Here is a 21800-nt window from a genome sequence, read left to right as displayed (position 1 = left end):
GAGATGTAAATAACATTATTAGTCCCTGAAGGATAACAGAAACGTCCTGAAGGCCAAGCATTTAGAACCGCAGGGTGCAGGTCCACAAGTAATACCTCCACAGCTCAGCTCTGTGTGGGACCCAAGTATAGTAAGCTGAGTACAGCTGACTGTGAGATCCCTTTGACAGATGGAATCTGTGTGGGATAAACTTTCATTCTATTGCTAGTGATTAGTCTAGGATAAAGAGATGGCTCTGACTGATGAAACCTAAAAGGAAGTTTGGTCTGAGAGTGGACTTCCAGGAAAGATTTTACTTCCTGATAAGAGGAGACAAGACCCAAGGAGAGGTCTGACCCAATGCCCATTCTTTTCTACTTTGGATACTTTTGTGGGAGGCTGCAATACCCAGAGCTACTGCGGCCATCTTGTCACCATGAGTGGCAGGCATGAAGGGAAAATCAAGGGCCAAGCAGTACTAAGGAAAGGCCAGGTCCTTGAACAAGATCAGCCCTAGAACCTGCATGGTTCATACAGGTTTAACCTCCATGTTAAATGTCTTAATTGCTTATATCACTTAGATATTTGTTATGTGCTGCCCAAAATACACACATGAAAGGAGAATTTTTCTTTTCTAATACAACTACTCACATTGCACAAATGAAGCATTAATGACACAAAGTCTTTGAACCCAATAAGCCAATGGAAGCCAAAGTTATGTCAGGAATCCCGAGCCCCGTGTTCCTTCCATGACACCATGCCTCTTAATTTACCTTTTAAAAAAAAAACAGTAGTGGGGCCGGGAGTGTGGCCTAGTGGTAGAGTGTTTGCCTAGCATGCACCAAGACCCAGGTTCGATTCCTCGGTACCACATACATAGAAAAAAGCCAGAAATGGTGCAGTGGCTCAAGTAGTAGAGCTCTAGCCTTGAGAAAGTCCAGGGACAGTGCTCAGGCCCTGAGTTCAAAGCCCAGGACTGGCAAAAAAAAAAAAATAGTAAACACAGTACAGAAAAAGTTTGTGTCGTGAGGCTTCCCATCAGAGTTCAGAACAAAAGAGATCTACCACATCAGAATTTCTCAAAACTGCTTGATCCTGCATATGTGAATAACTAGTTTTAGGCCAAATTGTCTTGAATAAAGAAAGAAAAACAGCTGATTTCATCAGGAGAGCAGCTGCTCACAGCTTGCTCTGAACCTCCATCACCTCTTCTCTTCCCTGCTCATTACTTCATTTAAAATGTTCTTCTTTCATAACTGTGTTGGGTTAGGCATTAGAAGCCTAATCCCTGACCTCTGGGAATATACACTAATGGGAGAGACAGGAAATAAACAAATATGCAAATAAGTCATTAGGAATTGGGAAGGGATATGAGACGGATTTAGAGACAAATGAGACTGACAGAATTTGAGGGAAGGCCTCTTAAATGGCAAGCTAATGGATGAGAAGGAATGAAAATGTGAAGAAGAATGAAGAGAAAAACAGTCCAAGAAAAACAACACAAGCTAAGGCTTCCCATTAGGGAAGACTCTTACTTCCCTTCAAGAAAACAAACAAGGGGCCAGGAGTTTTGCCTAGTGGTAGAGTGCTTGCCTAGCTTGTACAAAGACCCTAGTTCAATTCCTCGGTATCACATACATAAAAAAGAACAGAAGTGGTGTTGTGGCTCAAGCGGTAGAGCTCTATCTAGCCTTGAGAAAGCCCAAGGACAGTGCTCAGGCCCTGAGTTCAAGCCCTGGGAAAAGAAAAGGAAAAAAAAGAAACCAAAGGAAATGCAAATAAACTAAAGTGAGGTAGGGGCCAGCTCCTTAGGCTATGGGAAGCCACTGGAGGCTTGTACACAAAGGCATTGCACTGGTTATATTAAACTGCAGAATGCTGACCTAGCCACTGCATTTTAGGGGAACAAGAGAAGCAGAGAGTAAGGAAGTTTTCAGTTAGCTGACTAAAGAGAAAATACTGACTTGGCTCGGCACCAGTGGCTCACACCTGTAATCCTAGCTATTCAGAAGGCTGAGATCTAAGGATCATGGTTCAGAGCCAGCCCAGGTAGGAAGAATATGATAGCAATAGGGAAGGCAGAAAAAGACCAGCAGAGTATGGCAGCCATGAGGGGACAGCATATTTGAACAATGGGGGACCTCAAAAGTTCTCCCACTGGAACTGGAGATGGTAGACCATTACCTTGTAGGTTCAATACTCAGTGTGGGGGGGGAAGAGCGTGGGGGCGGGGGCTGTCTTTGCAGAAGGTGAGAGTGTGATGTTGGGAAGATATTCTGGAAAGAGGTATAAAGGGAACCAAGAGCCAGCTGCAACTCAGTCCCTGGGGTCTGAAAAGTAGGTAAGAGCATCAGTATCCTTGGAAGAGGCCAGATGGGGAGGGGCACTGAGAGAAGAGGGCACAATGCTTGGGAAGAAGAGGTGGGAACTTGAATCCATTTAGCCAGGAAGCAGAGCACTGTGACACTGAAAATGGTTTCCTGAGGACTGAAATACTTAATCCAGAATTGATATATACAATCTATCCACATCTCTACCCTCATATAAAATGTTCTAATGGCAATTAAAACTCTAAAGAAACCATTTCTCCATCTAAATCCTCCCTAATTTCCTAAAGCCTTCTTGTTTCTCCCTAACTGGCAGATAGTTTTCCATGCTATCAGCTTTTTTTTGTTCCAGTCCTGGGGCTTGAACTCAGGGCCTGAACACTGTCCTTGGACTTTCTCAAAGCTACAGCTCTACCACTTGAGCCACAGCATCACTTCTGGACTTATTCTATGTATGTGGTACCTAGGAATCGAATCTGGGTCTTTGTGCATGCTAGATAAGCATTCTATTACCACTAGGCCAAACTATGGGCCACTATCAGATTTTGAACCATACAACTAACCAGATGCCTAGTTTTGGGGGCCTACAGATTCCTCCTCCAAATGAACAATAGTACAGTACAATACTACCAGCACAGAAGCCCCCTGTGCTGTTGTGTACTGTACACACTCACTGTGCCATGCCCCACGGGGTGGAGCTGCTAGCCCCTTCCTGACATGTGGAGGTGAAACACCAAGGCTCAAAGAGGAGAAACAATCTGCCTACTGCCACTAAGCTACAGTAACAAATCTAATCTAGTAGGATTCCAAGTGTGTCTATGATAGTCATTTTCCTGCCTACCGACCTTCAGTGCTGATCTCACAAATCCTACCTCTCTTTGCTTCCCCTGGCCAGGGGTCAACTGTTTTATATTCTTTTCCCAGACACATCTGCCTTTACTAGAGCTATTTCCCAAGTCCAGGGAGCCCCATTCTGCCGGGAACTAGAACTTAAAGGAATGAGTCCCTTAGCCTCTTGGCAGGCTGTCCTTAGACAGGGAAAAGAAGACATGCATTCTTTTTCTATTTTGCTGGAGGATTTGGCCAGACTGAGGCAGTACCTCAATAGGGAATAGGTTTGGGATCCTTTGGGCTCTGGAGCTCCGGTTCCATGGTGGCAGGACAGATGGCCTTCATAAGACACACACCTAGACCCAGGATCAGGTAGGAGACAGGGATGCTGAAGAAAGCAGGCAGGTGTTCCTGCACTCTTCAGGGCCCTAGAAGAACTCACCCCTGGAATCTCTGGTATTGAAGGCTCTAGACACCCCTGCTGTCCTCTGTCCTCTCTGAACACCTGCCTCCCTCTCCAGTCCCCAGCCCCTGCTGCAGGTCCCACTCCTTGCTCTGTGTGCCACTAGTTCTCAGAACATCCTCAAACCTCCATGTGCGTGTCTATCTCCCCAAAATGTTTCTGAAAAGCACATGCCACATCTTTCCCTGAGCCAGTTACTCCTCTGCTAAGGAGTGCACTGTGCACAACAGCAAGGTCAGGAAGGAGGCCAGCTGCCCCAAGTGCAGGACAGTAAATGACCAGTGAGAGAGAAGTGAATTCAGAAAACAAAGTTGGACTCATCCCAAACACAGCAGGAACAAGTCTAGCCTTTGTGGCCCACACTAAAGAGATGACCTGGGAAAGCTGACACTCTGGGAAATGTCTGTGCCCAGTGCTGTGTATAGAATTGTGCTGGGATCCATCCATTCTCCGTATAAGCAGCTCATTAACTAAGGAGATTGATAGAAAAACAGTCACATGGAAGGAATCAACAGAAGGGAACAGTGGGAACACTGGTTACATAATGAAGGGGGGCAGGGGACCACGAGGGCTGAATGGCAATTATTGGCCTACTTCTGGGGCAGGGGCCCCGCTTTGACTCTGCATCCCACAGCTCAAACCAGGCCTTCCCCTCAGGCCGAATTCAATCCCTCACTCAGCTCAGAGCCCCCAAGGGCAGCAACTCTGAGCAATGACACTGAGCCTGGCCATTCCAGCCAGGGGCTTCACAGAGCCTGAGTTCCCTGACAGAAGCAGTGACTCTAGAGCGACTCTAGAGCCCACCTCCAGGCTGCAGAGCATGTGCACAAAAGCATTTTATAGAGCAGGGAATGAGGTGTATAACAGATGCCTAGTTATGTGTGAGGCCCTGGGTTCAGTGGGGAGCAGGGATACTAACTAAATGCTTCTCAAAGCTATTTGTTTCTAGACTTTTTTAATAGTTAGTCTTGCTCACAAGTTTCATTCCTTTGTAAATACAGACCTTTCTGCTATAAACCAATACCAACATCCTGAGAAAATCTCATGTTCTCTAGAACTGCACATAAAGAACAGGGCTTATATGGAAAGTGGAGATCATGCAAAACAGTCAATTTTATACTAGAATCATCACAGAATCACACAACCACCTGGGCAGGCAGTCTAGTAGGTCTAGAGACTGACATAGTGCCCATTAAAAATCTTCCAAAAAGTCAACAGAATCCTAGCAAAACTCCTTTCCTCCTGGACTAATTCTTCTCCCACTCTTCCACCTCCATTGACTAGGAAAACCCATATGGACAAAGCAAACACTCTTCCCTGACTGAGCTACCATACATGAGCTAATCATAGGGCAGAACTGTGCCTGAAAACAGTTATTGTCCGGAAATATACCAACTGTACTCTGGTACCTATCCATGACTGGCCCTCCCATGTGTCCTCCACATACTTTTGCATTTTCTATTTCCTCTCACCTTGCTCACTTGTCTCCAAGACACCCACCACCAAGGCTGGCAAGCCTGAGTTCCTAGAGAGCCAGAATTCAACCCTCTTAACCTTAGATATCATATATGCATGTTTAACATCTTCCAGGCAGTTTTGCTAAACAGCAAGACATGGGATATGTGACCAAGCTTAGGCTTTAGCTTACAGACTACCTGTCAAAGAGGATATTTTCATCCTGAAAGTTGCCTCTCACTTTTTCGTATTTCTCATAGAACCAAACTAAGAATTTTTTCAGAAAGTATTCATAGCCTGTAGGTATAGCTCAGTAGAAAGACAACCGTTGCAACACTGAGAAATAATTTTTAAAGTGTTCATAAGCAAAAGAAATTTTAAAAATTGAATAGCATTGTCTATTGAAGGAAAATCTACAATTTGAAAAATTCTCACACTGAGTTTGGACTCAAAGCCTCAAGTTTACTAGGCAGGTGCTCTATCACTTGAATGTATGACTACACCCAGATCTTGTGCTACATATTTTGAAACTCTGTAAATATCTTTTTCTTTCCATCTAGTCCAATCTTTTAAATTTTTTGTCTTTTGTTGTTAGTTTTTGTTTTGTCTTTGATTTTTTTAACCCTGGTAGTATGAAGTACACTCTATCCCATAATCCATTACCTATATTATACAATCTAACCCAACAAGGTTTCATGAAATAACTGTTATCTTACTACAAATGGTATACTCAGATTTCAATTTTTAAAAATCAGTTGCAACCAGCTAACTTAATGGTATGACTTCATAATATATCATAACTCACATTTTTAACCACAGACTCATCTTATGGATAAACCAAAGCAAAAGAAAAGCCCTAAAGTGATTACCAGAATCATACCTGGAACAGTGCTAGACTTGACTCAGAACAAAGCGTTTTTTTCATATATTTTTATTGTAATTAATAGAAGGGTTACATTAGATTCACCAGATAGAAGGTGCATTATTTCACAAACATTGGTACCCTTTCTCACGGCTTGGTCCCCATTTCCCTCCCCCCACCCCCGTCCATCATCTTGTTTTCCCCCTTCCCTATCCTATTTTTGTTTTGTTTTGCCAGTTTTGGGGCTTGAACTCAGGGCCTGGGCACTGTACTTGGACACTTTTTTTTTTACTCAAGGCTAACACTTTGCCACTTGAGCCACACCATTACTTCTGGCTTTTTTTCTGTATATGTACCAAGGAATTAAATCCAGGGTTTCATGCATTCTAGGCAAGCACTCTATCACTAGGCTATGCTACAAGACTGAACAAAGGTTCCTCCCTGCCTTTTTTTTTTTTCAGGGTCTCAGATCTACAATACAAGATAACCTTGAGTTCTGGATCCTCCTATTACAGCTTAAAGAATACTGGAATCACAGGGCCTGGAGTTTGGTGCTTGCCTAGCATGCATGAAGACCCAAGTTTGATTCCTTGGTACTACATACATAAAAAAAAGCCAGAAGTGGTGCTGAGGCTCAAGTGGTAGAACTCTAGTCTTGAGAAAGTCCAAGGACAGGGTTCACGCCCTGAGCTGAAGCCCAGAACTGGCAAAAACCAAAAAAACCAAAAACAAACAAAACCACACAAAAAAACCCAAGAATACTGGGATCACAGAAGTATGCCACCAGCCAGGGAAAACAAAGGTTTGTTTGTTTTTAATTAATGTATTGTTATTATAGAGGTGATGTACAGGGGGATTACAATTACATGAGTCAGGTAATGAGTACATTTCCTTTTGTGCAGTGTCTTCTGTCCCCTCATTCTCGCTCAGTCCTTTCCTCCCGTCTCTACCCATGAGTTGTATAGTTTACTTTCATCAGTGTCCAGTGTACACCACTGCTACATTTTTTTACCCTTCTGTCCACAAGTTCTGTGTCCTCCCCACAACCCTTCTGAAGATATACACATGAATATGCCATATACAAGGAAAAGTCAGAATCATCAAAAAGTAAAAATTAATTTTAAAAAAAGAGGTCTTTTTTTGGGGGGGTGTATCATGGGGCTAGAACTCTGGGCCTAGGCGCTGTCCCTGAGCTGCTGCTCTTCAGCTCAAGGCTACCACCCTACCCTTAGAGCCACAGCTCCACTTCCCATTTTCTAGTGATTAATTGGAGATAAGAGTCTCAAGGTCTTTTGTGCCCAAGCTGGCTTTGAACTTTGGTCCTCAGATCTCAGCCTCCTGAGTAGCTGGGATTACAGGCATGAGCCACTGTGCCCAGCCCCCCCCCCAAAAGAGGTGTTTTGTTTCCATATCTTAGAGTTCATTTTGATATATATATATATTTTTTTTGACAGTCCTGGGCTTGAACTTAGGGCCTGAGCCCTGTCCTTGGGATTTTTCAAGGCTAGAGCTCTACCATTTGAGCCTCAGCACCACTTCCAGCTTTTTTCTATGTATGTGGTACCGAGGAATCGAACCCGGGTCTTCATGCATGCTAGGCAAGCACGCTACCACTAGGCCAAACTCCCAGCCCCATATATATATATATTTATATTTATATAAATATGAAAAGGCACTTAGGCATTGTGTTTCTTGTGTTCTCTCCTAAGAGTATCCTCTTTGGGTCTCACTATGTGTGACTATCTAGACTCCTATCTAATTTATTATATCCCAGTGCATTTTAGATACGATAAATTTCCACACATCATAGAGAAGATGCACCTTTTGTCTCTCTTAAGCTTAACTTGGTTTGTTCTAGTTGCATCCATTTCACTATAGATGACATTTTTTTATTTTTTTTGAATAGCTGTGTAAAATTCCACTGTCTATGGGTACCACATTTTTTTGATCCATTCATCCATTGTGGGCCATCTGTCTTGTTTCCATATCTTGGCTATGGTGAATAGTGTGGCAATGAACATGGATGTGCCAGTGTCCTTACTGTATCCTGGCTCATGCTCAGAGTAGATGCACAAGAGTGGTATGGCTGGGTTGTAGGGAAGGTTACATTTAGGTTTTTTTGAGGAACCTTTGGACTGCTGTCCAGAGTGGTTGTACTAATTTATATTTCCACCAACAGTGCAGTCGGGTTCTATTTTTTCCCACATCCCTGCTAACATTTGTTAGAATTCACAATGTTGGCCAATCTAACTGGGGTCAGATGGAATCTCAGGATTGTTTTGATTTGTATTTCTTTTATGATCAGGGATAAAGAGTATTTCCTCACTGTTTCTTTGCCATTCTTACCTTTTCTTCTGAAAAGTCCCTTCTTCGCTCCCTTGCCTATTTAGTGATTGGTTTATTAGGTTTGAGAGCGGTTAGTTTCTTGAATTCGCTCCCTTGCCTATTTAGTGATTGGTTTATTAGGTTTGAGAGCGGTTAGTTTCTTGAACTCCATATATATATATATATATATATATATGTTGAATTTTCAGTCTTTGTCTGATATATTGCTGGTAAAGATTTTTTCCCAGTCTATTGGCTATCTTTCTAGTTTTGTAACAATATCTCTAGCTATGCAGAAAGAAGTTTCTCCCTATAAGTCTAATGTTGCTCCTAGTCTCTCTTGCAGTAGTTTCAGTGTTTTAGATCTGATGTTGAGATCTTTGATCTACTTTGAATTGATATAGGTGGATCGTGACAAACGGAATCACTTTTAATTTTCTGCATATGAGATGCCAATTTTCCCAACATCAACTATTAAAGAGGCTATTTTTCCCCAGTATTTTTTACTCCCTTGGGACTCTATAAATATATTATTCATCATGGAACTTTTACCCATGAGTTTTGTTACCTATTGATGATTCTGCTTGAATCAGTTATGACTGTGATAGTTTCCCAAATGGTATTTTCTTACCTCAGGATTCCTTCTCATTAACTATATGGCACTCTATTATCAGTAAGAGTTCTTTAAAAAAAAACTCACAAACAACAAAAATAAACCTCTTATCTCTCTTTATTGCTAAGGCCTGGGAGAAATGACTCCAGCAGCAATGAACAAATCTATCCAAATCTTTGTTTCTAGTCTCAAGTCTTCAAGTAAAAGGAACCAGAGCCCTTTGGTAACTAATGCCAAATCTGAGTCTGGCATCTTTTTCTGTACTGGCAAAAAAGGAAGTACTTAAGAATGAATGGGAGCACTCAGAGGAGAAGTGAGCCTGAAGAGGCTCTCATGGGTCAAATGTTGGCATCAAAACGCATCACAGGAATGATGAGTCTGACTGGCTGAATGGACATAAGTCCATATGCCCCAAAACAGGAGAAAGCAAAGGATAAGGCATAACTTACTTATGGAAAACTACAAACTGATTTATATGGAATGACATAAAAATGATCCTCTTACAGATGCCATGATAATGACTGACTGACACATGAATCAACAACAGCAGGGAACACACACACACTTTTACAGTGAATAATCCAGGTACAGGCCACCTCCCATGTGATTAACTTCAATATGACAACAGTGTAACAAATTGGACCTTATGTGATGAGCTGACAAGGCTACCACACCATTCATGTTCAACTTTAACACAACCATTAGGAAACAACTCAATTCAAATGAGGAACATTCTGGAAAACAAACCACCTAGACTCCTCAGAAATGTTCATGTCCTAAAAGAAAACAACCAAGAAATTGTTTTGGATTTAAGAAACTAAAAGGAACGTATTAACTATAAGCAGGACCATTCTCTGAAATCTGGAAGGAAGGAGGGAAGGAAGGAAAGAAAGAAGAAAGAAAAGAAGGGAGGAGGGAGTACAAAAAATATAACTGGGATATCTGACTATGGATTATACATTTGTTAAAATTCTTGTGTGTTCCGCGTGCGTGTGCGTGTGTGTGTGTGTATGTGTGTGTGTGAAAGAGGGGGAAAAGGGTATAAAAATAGTAAATTTAGCCGGGCATGGTAGCTCATGTCTGTAATCCTAGCTACTCAGGAGGCTGAGATCTAGGGATCAAGGTTCAAAGCCAGCCCAGGCACAAAAGACCCTGAGACTCTTATCTCCAATTAACCTCTAGAAAACAGGAAGATGCTGGGGCTTGGCTCAAGGGTAGGCCAGTAGCCTTGAGCTGAAAAGCTCAGGGATAGAGCCCAGGCCGAGTTCAAGCCCCATGACCCACCAAAAAAAAAAAAAGTATATTTAAGCAAGAAAAACTTTGGGAAAAAAACTGTAGTGCATTGTGTCCAGATTTTTTTCTAATTATTCCTTAAATCACACAACTAGTGTAACAAAACACCTACATTGTACTGGGTAGGTATTATAAATCATCCAGAGATAATTTAAGATATAGAGGAGGATGTGTCAATATCATGCCATTTTGTGTAAGAATCAAGATTAGCTTTTTGGAGTCTTGAGAGGCTTCTAGAACTAATCTCTGACAACTTTTTATGGGAATTCATTGAATTAGATTTGTAATTTAAAACTACATTTCTTGAGAATAATTGTGTAGCAACAGATTGCATTTGATAAGTCACATGGATACAAATATATGTGTATGCTGTCTGTGAGTGGTAAGATACATATACACACAGACACCAGGCACATTTAGGCTGTATTCATTTGGAAAATTCTTAAATGTCTCTCTGAAGTTTAAAGACTTATGTAACTGCAACCCTTCTGTATATCCACCTTTTCAATAACATTTTTTAAAAGTGGGCTATGAATGATTTCTTTTTTTTCTTTTTTCTTTCTTTCTTTTTTTCTTCCTTTCTTTTTTTTTTTTTTTTTTTTTTTGCCAGTCCTGGGGCTTGAATTCAGGGCCTGAGCACTGTCCCTGGGCTTTCCTCAAGGTTTGTGCTCTACCACTTGGGCTACAACACTACTTCTGACTTTTTTTCTATGTATGTGGTACCGAGGAATGGAACCCTGGTCTTTGTGTCATGCTAGGCAAGCACTCTACCACTAGGCCAAACTCCCAGCCCTATGAATGAGTTCTAAAAATGGCAAATTCAGATACAGTGGATAACATGAAGAGCTAGTCCCTATCTAAATCTCTCTGTGGGGACTGGGGTGGAACTGAAGTGGTAGAACACTTGCCTAGCTAGTTAAGGTTCTAAATTCAAATCCCAGTACTACCTACAAAAGAAATCTCCAATGGCACCGACAGCTCACACCTATAATCCTAGCTATTCAAGAGTCTGAGATCCAGAGGATCAAGGTTCAAAGCCAGCTCAGAAGAAACATTTGTGAGAGTCCATCTCTAACCAGTAAAGAGCTGACAGGAGGCATAGCTAGAGTAGCAGCTATGAGCAACAAGCTGAGCAATAGTGCAAGGATCTGATTTCAAACCATCAAAAAAGAAAGAAAAAAGAAATCTCCAGGTTTATGGCAGTGGAGTCAGGCCATTTCCTCCTGCTCCTCCATGTACTGCTTCTTGACTTCTCAGAAAATTCTACATGCAATTTTTACCTGTGAGCAGCAAGCTCATCAATCCACATCTGTGCTCACATGCATGCTCATATGGACATGTTTTCACATACATGCACATCCACACTATCGACTTCTGAACATGTCACAGGCAGTGTCTGGACCAAGTACTGAGGCTACTGGGAGACAACATAGCAAACCTTCCCAGGCTGCATATAAGGAAGAAAGTAGCTGCAAGCACTCAAAGAGCTGCAAAGGCGCCCTGAGAAGCCTGCTGAAACAGAGGCAAGAGACACACAGGGATCTTGGTGGACGCAAACTGCCGAATGGGAAGGGTGGAAGACAGGGAGAGGTCTAGAACCTTCTCCCAAGGCACCTAGAGCACCCGGTAACAAGGAAGCAGGATCAGGTTTTCATTTTAGAATGGTGGCAGCTCAGGGAACAGAAGACTAAAAAGAGTCCAGACAGGAGCCTGGTATCCTGGAGCAGGGCAGAGGTGGAGACAGGAGGGAGGGTGTCCAGGAACAGCTGAAAGGACCTGGTTCTGTAATGTCTTTCAACAAAGCAGGGTAATTCAGCAGTGGTGTTAATATCCACAATGGAAATGGAGACAACACACACAGAAAGCTACCATGGGAGCAACCAGGGAGCAAACCCAAGGAGGTGAAGCAAAACCCAAGAAAAGGGAAGGGGAAGGGCCTGGGGAGGGAGAGGCTGCCCCAGGGGAGGAGAAGGAGAGGAGAATGCTGGACTGGCTCAAGAGCAGGAGCTGGGCCCAGATAGCAACCTCTCCAACAGCCACCACACATTCCTCCCGACCTGCAGCACAATTGAGGCTACACTTTCCCAAAGCCCCGTCTTCAGAATGGTCCCACTCATCTACCTAGACACCTGCGAGTCACCCTGGTCTCTCAGTCCCTTCAAGTCACCAAATCCTCTTGAACGTGTCCCTATGATCCTACCTTGTAGACAAAGCACACCGCTTAACATGCATTTCAGTCAGACCCGCTCACCAGTCCTTCAAGCTTACTGGCCCCTGGGATTGGTCTACAGTGGCAGATCTTATACCCATACATTTGTTCTCCCTCGTGCTGACCACCACCTCTCCAGGCCTGGCTCACCAATGGTGCACTCAAAAATCATCTCTGATTTTCAGGCACTTCCCCGCTTTGGTCTCCTGGTTGATTACATGGATTGCCTGGGGCCTGTCTATTCCCGACACTGCCAAACCTCTTAGCTGGCATCAAACATTACATTCCAGATACCTTTAGACTCTACCCAGGTTCAGAGCCTCTGCCCTGGCCATACATCATTCTTGCCTTCACAATAAACAACTTCCTTATGAAATCTTTTCCCCTCTAATTGTCTAGCTGTCTATCAGTGTGAAAATTCAAACCTGACCACATTAAACCCTTAGAATTCTACACTGATCTACACTGAAATGACGGCAAAAGCATATGACAATAAACCCATAAGCATCTTAAAAACAGAAGTGATATTTTTTTCTATAGAGTCATAGGTTTTTATGTCTATATAGTTATGTTTATATTTCCATTACCATGTCCATAGCTTTGGGTATGCAGTTATTGAGTCCTCGCTCTTGTACTCTTTGGATTTAATAGCCACATATTAAGGATACCATGCGCCTTTTGTTCCTTAGGTCTTGACTTGTCTCACTCAACAAGAAGTGATATTTTGGTGAGGTTCTAGTAAGAGAATGCAGGTAGGACCATCAACATGGGGGCGACAAACTAGATAGATGGCTAGACAAGAGCGGCTCTGGTCTAGCACAGATAATGAGCCCCAAAAGGGACTTAGAAGAAGAGGCAAGGGAAAGCAGCCTGTGGGTCAGCTCTGAACCCCTAAAGAGCTACAGAAATTATTCATTTATTCCTCCATTCCCTCTTTATCTTCCCAAAATTGGAGCCTGAGACCTAATCGAGGATGGGAATGGTGTTGGCACTATACTCTGTGCCATGTAAAGGAATCTGAAACATGTAAATCCAAGCAATCTTTTAAAAAGTTGGTTCATAAAGTTTAATCTTAAAGGTAAAATTTCAATGGTTATATTTTTTTAGTTGAAGAACTAAGTGTGGGGGGGGGGAGAAGAGGCCAAGGATCTCTCTCCAGAAAATAATTTAGAAACCGAAATATTAAAATCTATAAAAAGAACATTTAAGAGACAAAGACAGGTTGACTCAGGCAGGAGCACACCTGTTGGGAGGCCATGAGTTCAAACCCCAATACCAGAAAGAAACAAACAAAGTGTGATACCTAAGAAGGCAGAAAGTTTCTCCCCAACTTATCTAAGGATGTGTATATACAGAAACAGACACAAAAATCCTAGAAAGGGAAAAGAAAACCAGGAATGCAAGAAAGGGTAGGATCAGTTCCAGAGCAAGATAGGGAAAGTTATCACTTTGATCACTATGTCAGCACCAAGCAGCAAGGGGCTGCTGACATTCAAAAACCAAGGACCATTCGGTGATTGGATGACCCTAATGATGTGGGAAGATGTGTTTCTTCATGCAAATTCATTATCTAAACATAAAGCAAACTAATTAGTAGCATAGTTTTCAGCAAAACACAGCATCTAAAAATACAACGCACGTCATCTGGACATGAGAAGTGAGTCCTGGTGAAGCTTAGGTATACTGATGAACTGTGTTTCTACTTCACCACACCATGCATTCTCTTCTGGGGTGGGTAAGACAGGCACAACATTTCATGTGCCATGTACTGATTTCCAATTTCCACATATAGCTCGGGGTATTTTATAACAGTTCTAGAATAAATGTAGATATAAGTGGTATAAACCTTGACAACATAAAAAAATGATATATATGTGTGTACCATACATTAATGTACAAGAAGCCATAATGCCGGGCGCGGTGGTTCACGCCTGTATCTTAGCTACTCAGGAGGCTGAGATCTGAGGATCAAGATTCAAAGCCAGCCCAGGCACAAAAGGACCTGATTTTTTGGCCAGTCCTGGGCTTGAGCTCAGGGACTGAGCTCTGTCCTTGGGATTTCTCAAGGCTAGAGCTCTACCACTTGAGCCTCAGCACCACTTCCGGCTTTTTCCTATGTGTGCGGTACCGAAGAATCAAACCGGGTCTTTGTGCATGCTAGGTAGGCACTCTACCACTAGGCCAAACTCCCAGCCCCAGGACCTGAAATTCTTATCTCCAATTAACCAGTAGAAAAATGGAGAAAAATGGGAAGTGGGGTTTGCTCAAGGATAGGGTGGTAGCCTAGAGTTGAAGAGCTCAGGGACAGTGCCCAGGCTGAGTTCAAGTCCCATGACCCACTAAAAACAAAAAAGCCATAAAAAATAGTGGTTCCTTCTGATAGATGAATTGGGATCCAGAGATCAGAGATGGGTAAGTTTCCAGTTTATCCAGCTTCTTTCTACCACTATGGTACCTTCCTTATCTTAAAACATCTCCGTGGGCCAAGCTATTGTTATAAGCAGTAGAACAATAAACAGAAAGCAAAGATATAGGAGGATCGGTGGTGGTATACCTCTCCTTTTCCTTGATGGTTAACACACTTTCCCCAGTTGATAGAATTAGAAACACAAGCTGAAACAGCCAGGAAGTGGAGACAAAAGAAAAAAAAAACGGAATGGGGCAGAGGAGAAGACTGTATGAGACAGGACCCTCATGTCAACCAATCACTTAAACAGGTAGATAAAACATTCAGGTGTCAGCTAAGGAGTGGGAGAAATAGCAATAGGGATGGTCTTGGTGGGGAGGGAAGGCTCGGGGCAGAAGGGCTAGTGATACTCAAGGAAAGGAGGATCTTGTGCTTTATATTTTTCTGCAACTTCTGAATGTTTACTTCTGTGCCCACTGGCTAAATTCTAATACACATCAAAAAGAGCACGCGCACACACACACACACTCCTGACTCACTCACAGTCTCACCAGCATCTTGAGGAAACTTCCAGGCCTTCCTTGACCTGCCCGTTCCACTCCCACCACTCCTCCCCAGCCTTCACCCTTTGTACTCATGGAAATACCCAAGAGGTCCTCTTTCCTTCCGTTCATCCACCCACACAACTCAAGCACTCTCTAGTAAAAGCACCTCACTCCCTTGGCCAGCTGAGTTAAAGACTGTTCTTGATTGTCTGTGAATCTGTCCACTACTGTATAGAAGAAGTTACACTTGCTATTTGCCATTCACAGAGCCTGCTGCCAGTCTCCCACTGTTAACCTGAGACTAGGACAGTATCATGTTAACACTCCAGGGAAGAATTACCACACCCACAGCCCAAATCCTGAAGCATCAGGAAAGGCTGGGCTTTGGTCTTCCCCACGGGAGGAAAGAAGTGCAGGGAAACCTCCCCAACACTCCTTGCAGCTGCCACTCAAATTGCATGCGCCCAGGCATTGCTTCCTCCTCCCTTTCAGCCATCCTCATTACTCTTCAGCTATTGTCCTTTCTGCCCCACATGATATTTTCACCTACATAATTATTACAGTCTGCCTGTGCCCTCACTCATTAGTCAGGAGCACTCCTGAAGGGGTAGCTCTTTCAGGACCACAGTGTCTGCAGTCTTTCCTGGCAGAAGTTCTCACGCTGGATCAGAGTTCATGGGTAAACAGGCCAGTCAAGCACTGGTTTCAGTCTCCTATCTGTGGAGTTTCTCAAACAGACTGGCCAAGATGAGGCACATAAGATTCCTGCTCACAGGAAAAGTTTTGAAACAATGGCTGCTGTTCACAATATTGAAAACTCCAACATTCAAGACAGCTGAGGCAGGCTTCCCTACGTCTGTCTGAACATGGTCTACCTGAGCTGAAGTCACAGACTAACAGTGCAGAAGACAGATACTATGTCCTGAAGGGAGGGGCTCACAAAGCTGGAAATGGTCACCAAGAAAGGAGTACAGGAGTGCAGGCTACAAACACATCACCCACATAATCAAAGGCATCCCCTGTGCTTTTCAGAACTGGCTGGCTGGAGATGGTCATCTAAGACACAAAGTCTGGTACCATTTCAATTGCAAGGCTGTTTCTGGCTGAGGATAGACAGGGAATGCATCAGAACTACCAGCATGAGGACACAGTAGTGGAGAGGGTGAGCACTCAAGCTGCAGTGGACAGGCTCCCCCTGAAGAATGGGAGGAGGTGGGTCCCTCTTGCCATCAGGAGTTCTGCCCTGGGACTGAGGCCTAGAGCTGCCCCAGCCTGTAACTGCTCTGCATGACTGTAGAATCAGCTGACAGGAACAGCCTTGCCACCTATTCTCAGCTGGGCTAGCTATCCAAGGACTAGCCATCTTGGGACACCTCTGAGCACCATACTACCCTATCCACTCCCACACGTGGGAAGGATTGTCTTAGAAGATGGTTTCCCTTCATTTCTTCATTGAAACTTCTAGGAAATGGTGGCATGAGTCTGTAATGCTTACTACTGGGGGGACTGAGGCTGGATTGCTTGAAGCCAGAAGACCAGTATGGTTAACAAACATAAGAAACAGGGGCCGGGAGTTTGGCCTAGTGGTTAAAGTGCTTGCCTAGCATGCACGAAGACCTGGGTTCGATTCCTTGGTACCACATACATACAAAAAAGCCGAAGTGGTGCTGAGGCTCAAGTGGTAGAGCTCTAGCCTTGAGAAAGTCCAAGGACAGTGCTCAGGCCCTGAGCTCAAGCCCAGGACTGGCAAAAAAAAAAACATATAAGAAACAACACTAGAAACAACCAGATGTCAGTGGCTCACACCTGTAATCCGAGGTACTTAGGAGGCTGAGATTTGATCTAGCTAAGCAGAGAAATTCTCCAGACTCTTATCTCCAAGTAACCAGCACAAGGCTGGAAGTAGGAATGTGGCTCAAGTAGCTATGAGCTAAAAAACTGAGCAGGAGGGCCAAGGCCCCTGAGTTCAAGCCCCAGTACTAGATGGAAATATACATATATATATATATATATATATATATATTTCTCCACATCTCTATCTCCACCTCTCTGTATCTCCTCTCCCTCTCTCTCTCTCCCTCCCTCTCTCTCTCTCTCTCTCTCTTTCTCTCTCCCCCCCCACCCGTATCCAACTTTTCTTCCTATATCATCTCACTACACACGCTCTTGCTACCCAGTAATTCTTGTGTGTATACATGTGAGCCCCAGCTGGTGCCAGGCATTGTGCTGAGCACTGGAGGGTTCTGTAATGTGAGACAAAGCCTCACCTCACACTGCTCACAATGTGGAGCTCATAACCAGGAATATTCACAGGTTCCAGGATGTGTCTTGCAGGGGGGAACATTCAACACACTATAAATGGGATTGATGTGAAAGAGAAAGATAACACTGATATAAGAGAAAGAAGAAAGATGAAGGAGTAAATTATTAAGAAGGGTAGAGGGAGAAGGACACAGGGTATTTTCTTTCTGCCTTATTTTGAAATGACACTAAAGGTAATTATGGAAATTATAGCTCACTTTTTTAAGCTTTGGGGGGAAATGCTCATAATCCCCTGCCAAGTTCTACCCTTAGTGGAAGTTATACTTTCACCAAGGAACAAAGTCTTGCTAAAAAGACTGTAGCTCCTACCTCCCAGACCCAAGACAGAGGAGTAGCCTCAGTGTGGCAGAGGACAGGGGTCTGACAGGACCAGGGTCCAGGGATGCATAAACATGCCCTCTATGTTCTCTTGGTCCAACAGCCAAACACTCCCTGCAATGCTCTCCCTCAGCTCCTCTAGAAAAACCGACTTCATTCAACCCTACTAGAAACTCACCCAAGATGAAAGGGGAAACTGAGTCCTCAGAGCAGGGAAGAGAAGGTCGCCAGACAATGAGTCACAGTCACCCTACTGTGGGTGCGACATGAAGAGGAACAGGATTAGACTAGGGAAGAGGAATCAGAACTGGCCTGAGGATGAAATGAGAGGCAGGGGCAGCTGTGGGCAGAGATACATGTTTACCCCCACAGCCCAGGAGTATATCCCAGCTCCTCCATGTGTATCTCTGGAAACCCACTGCTAAGTTTCGCTGAACTCAACCAGAAGGAAGTGTCTGCAGACTGAATCAAATAAAGTAGACCTTCTCTACAGCTACTCTTTACTCTGAAGGAGTGGTTGGTTGGAAGGCCTCTGGTTGAAGCAGGCAGTCCTAGCCTCAAGTAAGGCCAAAGGTGTGACCTCCATACCTAGCTTCCTCTGGGGTTCCTTTTCTCCTATCTCATCTTCTACATCAGTAAACTATGGCAGGTGAGGTGGGGGGGCTTCATATGTTCTGAGGCCCTGGAATCAATGAACTGGTACAAGTTCAGGGATTTGCTTTGCTCTAGTAAGAGATATATAACCAAGTCTTCTGCCCTCATTCCTGGGTCTCACCTCCTTGCTTGGCTTCCTTTCTACAGGAGATATTTCCTCCTATACACAGCAGTCCTGATCTGACTCCCATCTGAAGCTCCATGACCCCAAGAAGGACTTCAGAACTAAGTCAGAACTCTGGGGATTCAACATCTAGCCTGTGTTAATCTAGTGAAGGCGTCTCAGTCTACCCCCACCCCAACTCTAGAAGGGCTCCCTAACTTTGGTATAAGTAGAAGATCCTGTTAAATATCTACCCACCCCATACACATCCTACCCCAGACATTCTAATTCAGTAGGGCCCAATAACCATTGTTTTCCTGAAACTGGGTCTTCCTCTGTGGTTCTCAAACTTCTGGTCTCAAATTTCTGGGCTCAAGAGATGCTCCCGCCTCTACCTCCCAAGTAGCTACCAGACACACAAATCCCAGCCCCCAGCTCAATGTAATATTTTCAACCTGCTCCCAGCTCCACACAGTTGAGGGCAGAAGGCTCATTTTAGGCAACTGCCAGGTGGGTTCATGGATATGTGAGAACACAGCCCCCTAGGGGAGGAGCCAGTGTGGACAGGTCACATGACTGCACCTTCCAGGGCAGGAGTGAGGCAGCTGCTTTGAGTAAGCACCTCTTTGGCTCTCTCCTGTGAGCGCTACATGCAGCCCAGAGGGTAGAGATGAGGAAAGCTTCCTGGAGAACCCATTCAGTATTCTTTCTTCTTATATCTCTCATCCTCTTGCCTTTCCCAAATGCAAAGGAGAAGTGAGGGACCTGGGATCTACATCTGTCTCTCTTTAAGATGCTCAAACACATTTTTCCCAAATACAAATCAGGGCAAGACATGATAGATTTAAACTTTTATGGAAATTCCTGCTCCAACTATGTGGCACAGGAGATTTTCTCTAGAAGTCTGAGTGTCTTTGGGGCTCTGCCAGGGGCAAGCCAGAGGGCTTCCCTTAAAGGAGCAATTCCCGCTGAGGGGGAGAGGGAGGGCATGTGACTGCCCTTTTGCATTCAAAAAGTCCAAAAGGCCATCAAGTACCCACTATAAGAACCTTTTAAAAGGCAGGGAAAGGACCTGTAAGAGAGAAGAGGATGCTGTGCAGCTCAAAGCTTGGGAAATCCCTGGGCTCTGTCACACCTAATGGGCTGCTTGAAGCCTTCTGGTCAGCTGCCAAAGGCAGCAGGTTGTGGAACAGCCCTGACATGCACATAAGCTCTCAGCCTTGTCAAGCAGGAGGTTCTGGTTCCTGTGGAGACCCAGAATACAATCTACAGACTCCAAGCTAACATCTGCCTGCTCAGTTTCTGGGAGTATTCTTCTGCTCAGTTCCCACCAAGCCCTTTTCCTTACAATCACCACCTAAGCTCACTTCAGGCAGAAACCTTCAGAATAGCAGAACACTTTCTCACTGTTTCTCCAACACCAGTGCCACACACAGCAATGTAAGACAGCCAGAAGCACCGGAGAACAGAGCCAGCTCTGAGTTCAAGTCCCAGTTCTGCTACTCATTCCAAGATGAGCTACCCTGAGCAAGATTCTCACTTCTCTGAGCCACCAGACTCTACTTCACAGGATGCAGGCAACCGTACCTATTCTCTAGACTTACTGCAAATAGTAAGACTTGTACGTAAATATAATAATATAAATGGCCTGGCTCGTCCCCTCTCTTCTCTTCCTATTCTAGTTTCCCTGTTCAGTTTCTCATTCCCAAATAGAAAGATCCAAAACTCACCTCAGAAATGCCAAAGGGGCTTAAGTTTGTAAGACTCTTAACTTTACATCCCTCAGCTACAACTCTGGATCCACTTCCCTGGCTAACTAGCTCCATTCTCTGAATCCTACATGGGAGTTCTCCGTGTGGAAAAAGGAAGTTCTCCACAATTTTCTATGATCCTGATGGGCTTCTTGGTCTGCTCTGACAGGGTAGTGAAATGTGGAGGTTACCCAATGGCAAGGAGGACCTACAGATAGATGCTCCATTTAGTTTGGTGAACCAGTGGGCGCTGCAACTCGTTTAAAAAAGTAGGAGTTATTTGTGTCATAAACAGGCAGGGACAAGTGTCAGTAACGTTCCCCAAAGTGATCTGCCAGGCCACCTCACTTCACAGCACGCAGCTAATTAAGCGGTGTCTGAATACTCTGCGCCAGTTCTCAGTGTCTAACGTTGCCTGGCCCTGAGCAGAAACTTCCCCAAACTCTCAGAGGTCCCCATTTCCCGCTTTGGGGCAATAGCTCTTCTCTGCCACTTAAAGTTACGCCTGAGGACTCGGGGGTGGGGGGGAGCCTTCGCTGCGTCCTCAAACCTCCTGCGCCCTCCTGGAACTCTCAGGCTCTTCTGGGAACTCTAAGGGTGTCTGGCGAGGCGCTAGGGGGACACAGTGTCTACGGGAGTTTTCCTCTGGTGCACCCTGAGAATCTCGAAACATGGGGTGCACGTGTCTGTGGAGATTTAACGGGCATCTTCCCCCCAGGACGCCCCTAACCTGGCCCATTTGAGGTTCCCCCAAGGCAGTATCCTGGGCTTGGAGAGGGGGACCCTGTACTCCACCGAGGCCCTTACAGACGCCACGCGCCTCACCTGAGCGGGACGCAGATGGCCAGATACCTGTCGACGGCCACGGCCAGGAGGCTGAAGATGGAGCTCTGCGTGAGCACGAGCACGAAGCAGGCGAGGAAGAGGCAGCTGTGGAAGTCCGTGCAGAAGCCCAGGCTGATGGTGACGGCAAAGGGGATGGCGAACAGCCCCACCGCCACGTCGGCCGCCGCCAGAGACACCAGAAAGTAGTTGGTGGGAGTTTGCAGAGCACTCGACGTGCCCACCGCCGCACACACCAGCACGTTGCCCGCCACCGACAGCGAGGCGATGACCAGCTCCATCGCCACATACAGCGCGTCCTCCGTCTCCAGCGGCATGGCCAGGCTTGGGGCGTCGTCTATCAGGGGCGCGCCGTGCGCAGGACAGCCGCGTGAGCCCCACCGGGCATGGCCGGAGCGCTCGGGACGGCGCCTCCACCCGCCGCGTCTGAGCCGGAGGGGCTCGTGCGCTCGGGACACACGGCCCCAGGGGGCGGGGCCGCAAGTAGGCGTCTACGCCCA

The 21800-nt window shown here is 45.0% G+C and overlaps 2 protein-coding genes across 4 annotated transcripts in view; one reads left to right on the top strand and one right to left on the bottom strand.

Annotated features, from left to right (window-relative positions):
- The window catches only part of Zswim7 (zinc finger SWIM-type containing 7), a 24833-nt gene extending 14465 nt beyond the window's left edge, over positions 1 to 10368 (top strand). Inside the window, exons 5-6 of one of the 3 annotated variants that reach the window (XR_016538270.1) lie at positions 6379 to 6719; positions 9042 to 10368. Coding sequence is in view for 1 of the 3 variants with exons in the window: in XM_090349502.1 (XP_090205628.1) it covers positions 6379 to 6480 (102 nt within the window). In the remaining 2 variants the exon portion in view is untranslated. Of the gene's footprint in view, positions 1 to 6378; positions 7040 to 8983 lie in introns of those variants that run through there. The other 2 variants (XR_016538269.1, XM_090349502.1) reach the window with 2 other exon arrangements.
- The window catches only part of Adora2b (adenosine A2b receptor), a 24875-nt gene extending 3075 nt beyond the window's left edge, over positions 1 to 21800 (bottom strand). The window contains exon 1 of the mRNA XM_090349500.1: positions 21283 to 21800. Within this exon, the coding sequence (XP_090205626.1) occupies positions 21283 to 21617 (335 nt within the window). The 5' untranslated portion in view covers positions 21618 to 21800. The remainder of the gene's footprint in view (positions 1 to 21282) is intronic.

The sequence above is a fragment of the Megascapheus bottae genome, chromosome 17 (genome assembly GCF_031878675.1).
Source record: "Megascapheus bottae isolate mThoBot1 chromosome 17, mThoBot2.hap1, whole genome shotgun sequence".
Taxonomy (NCBI): Eukaryota; Metazoa; Chordata; class Mammalia; order Rodentia; family Geomyidae; genus Megascapheus; species Megascapheus bottae.
The sequence above is the reverse complement of the archived record's forward strand: the minus strand, read 5'-3'. Positions and strand labels throughout refer to the sequence as shown.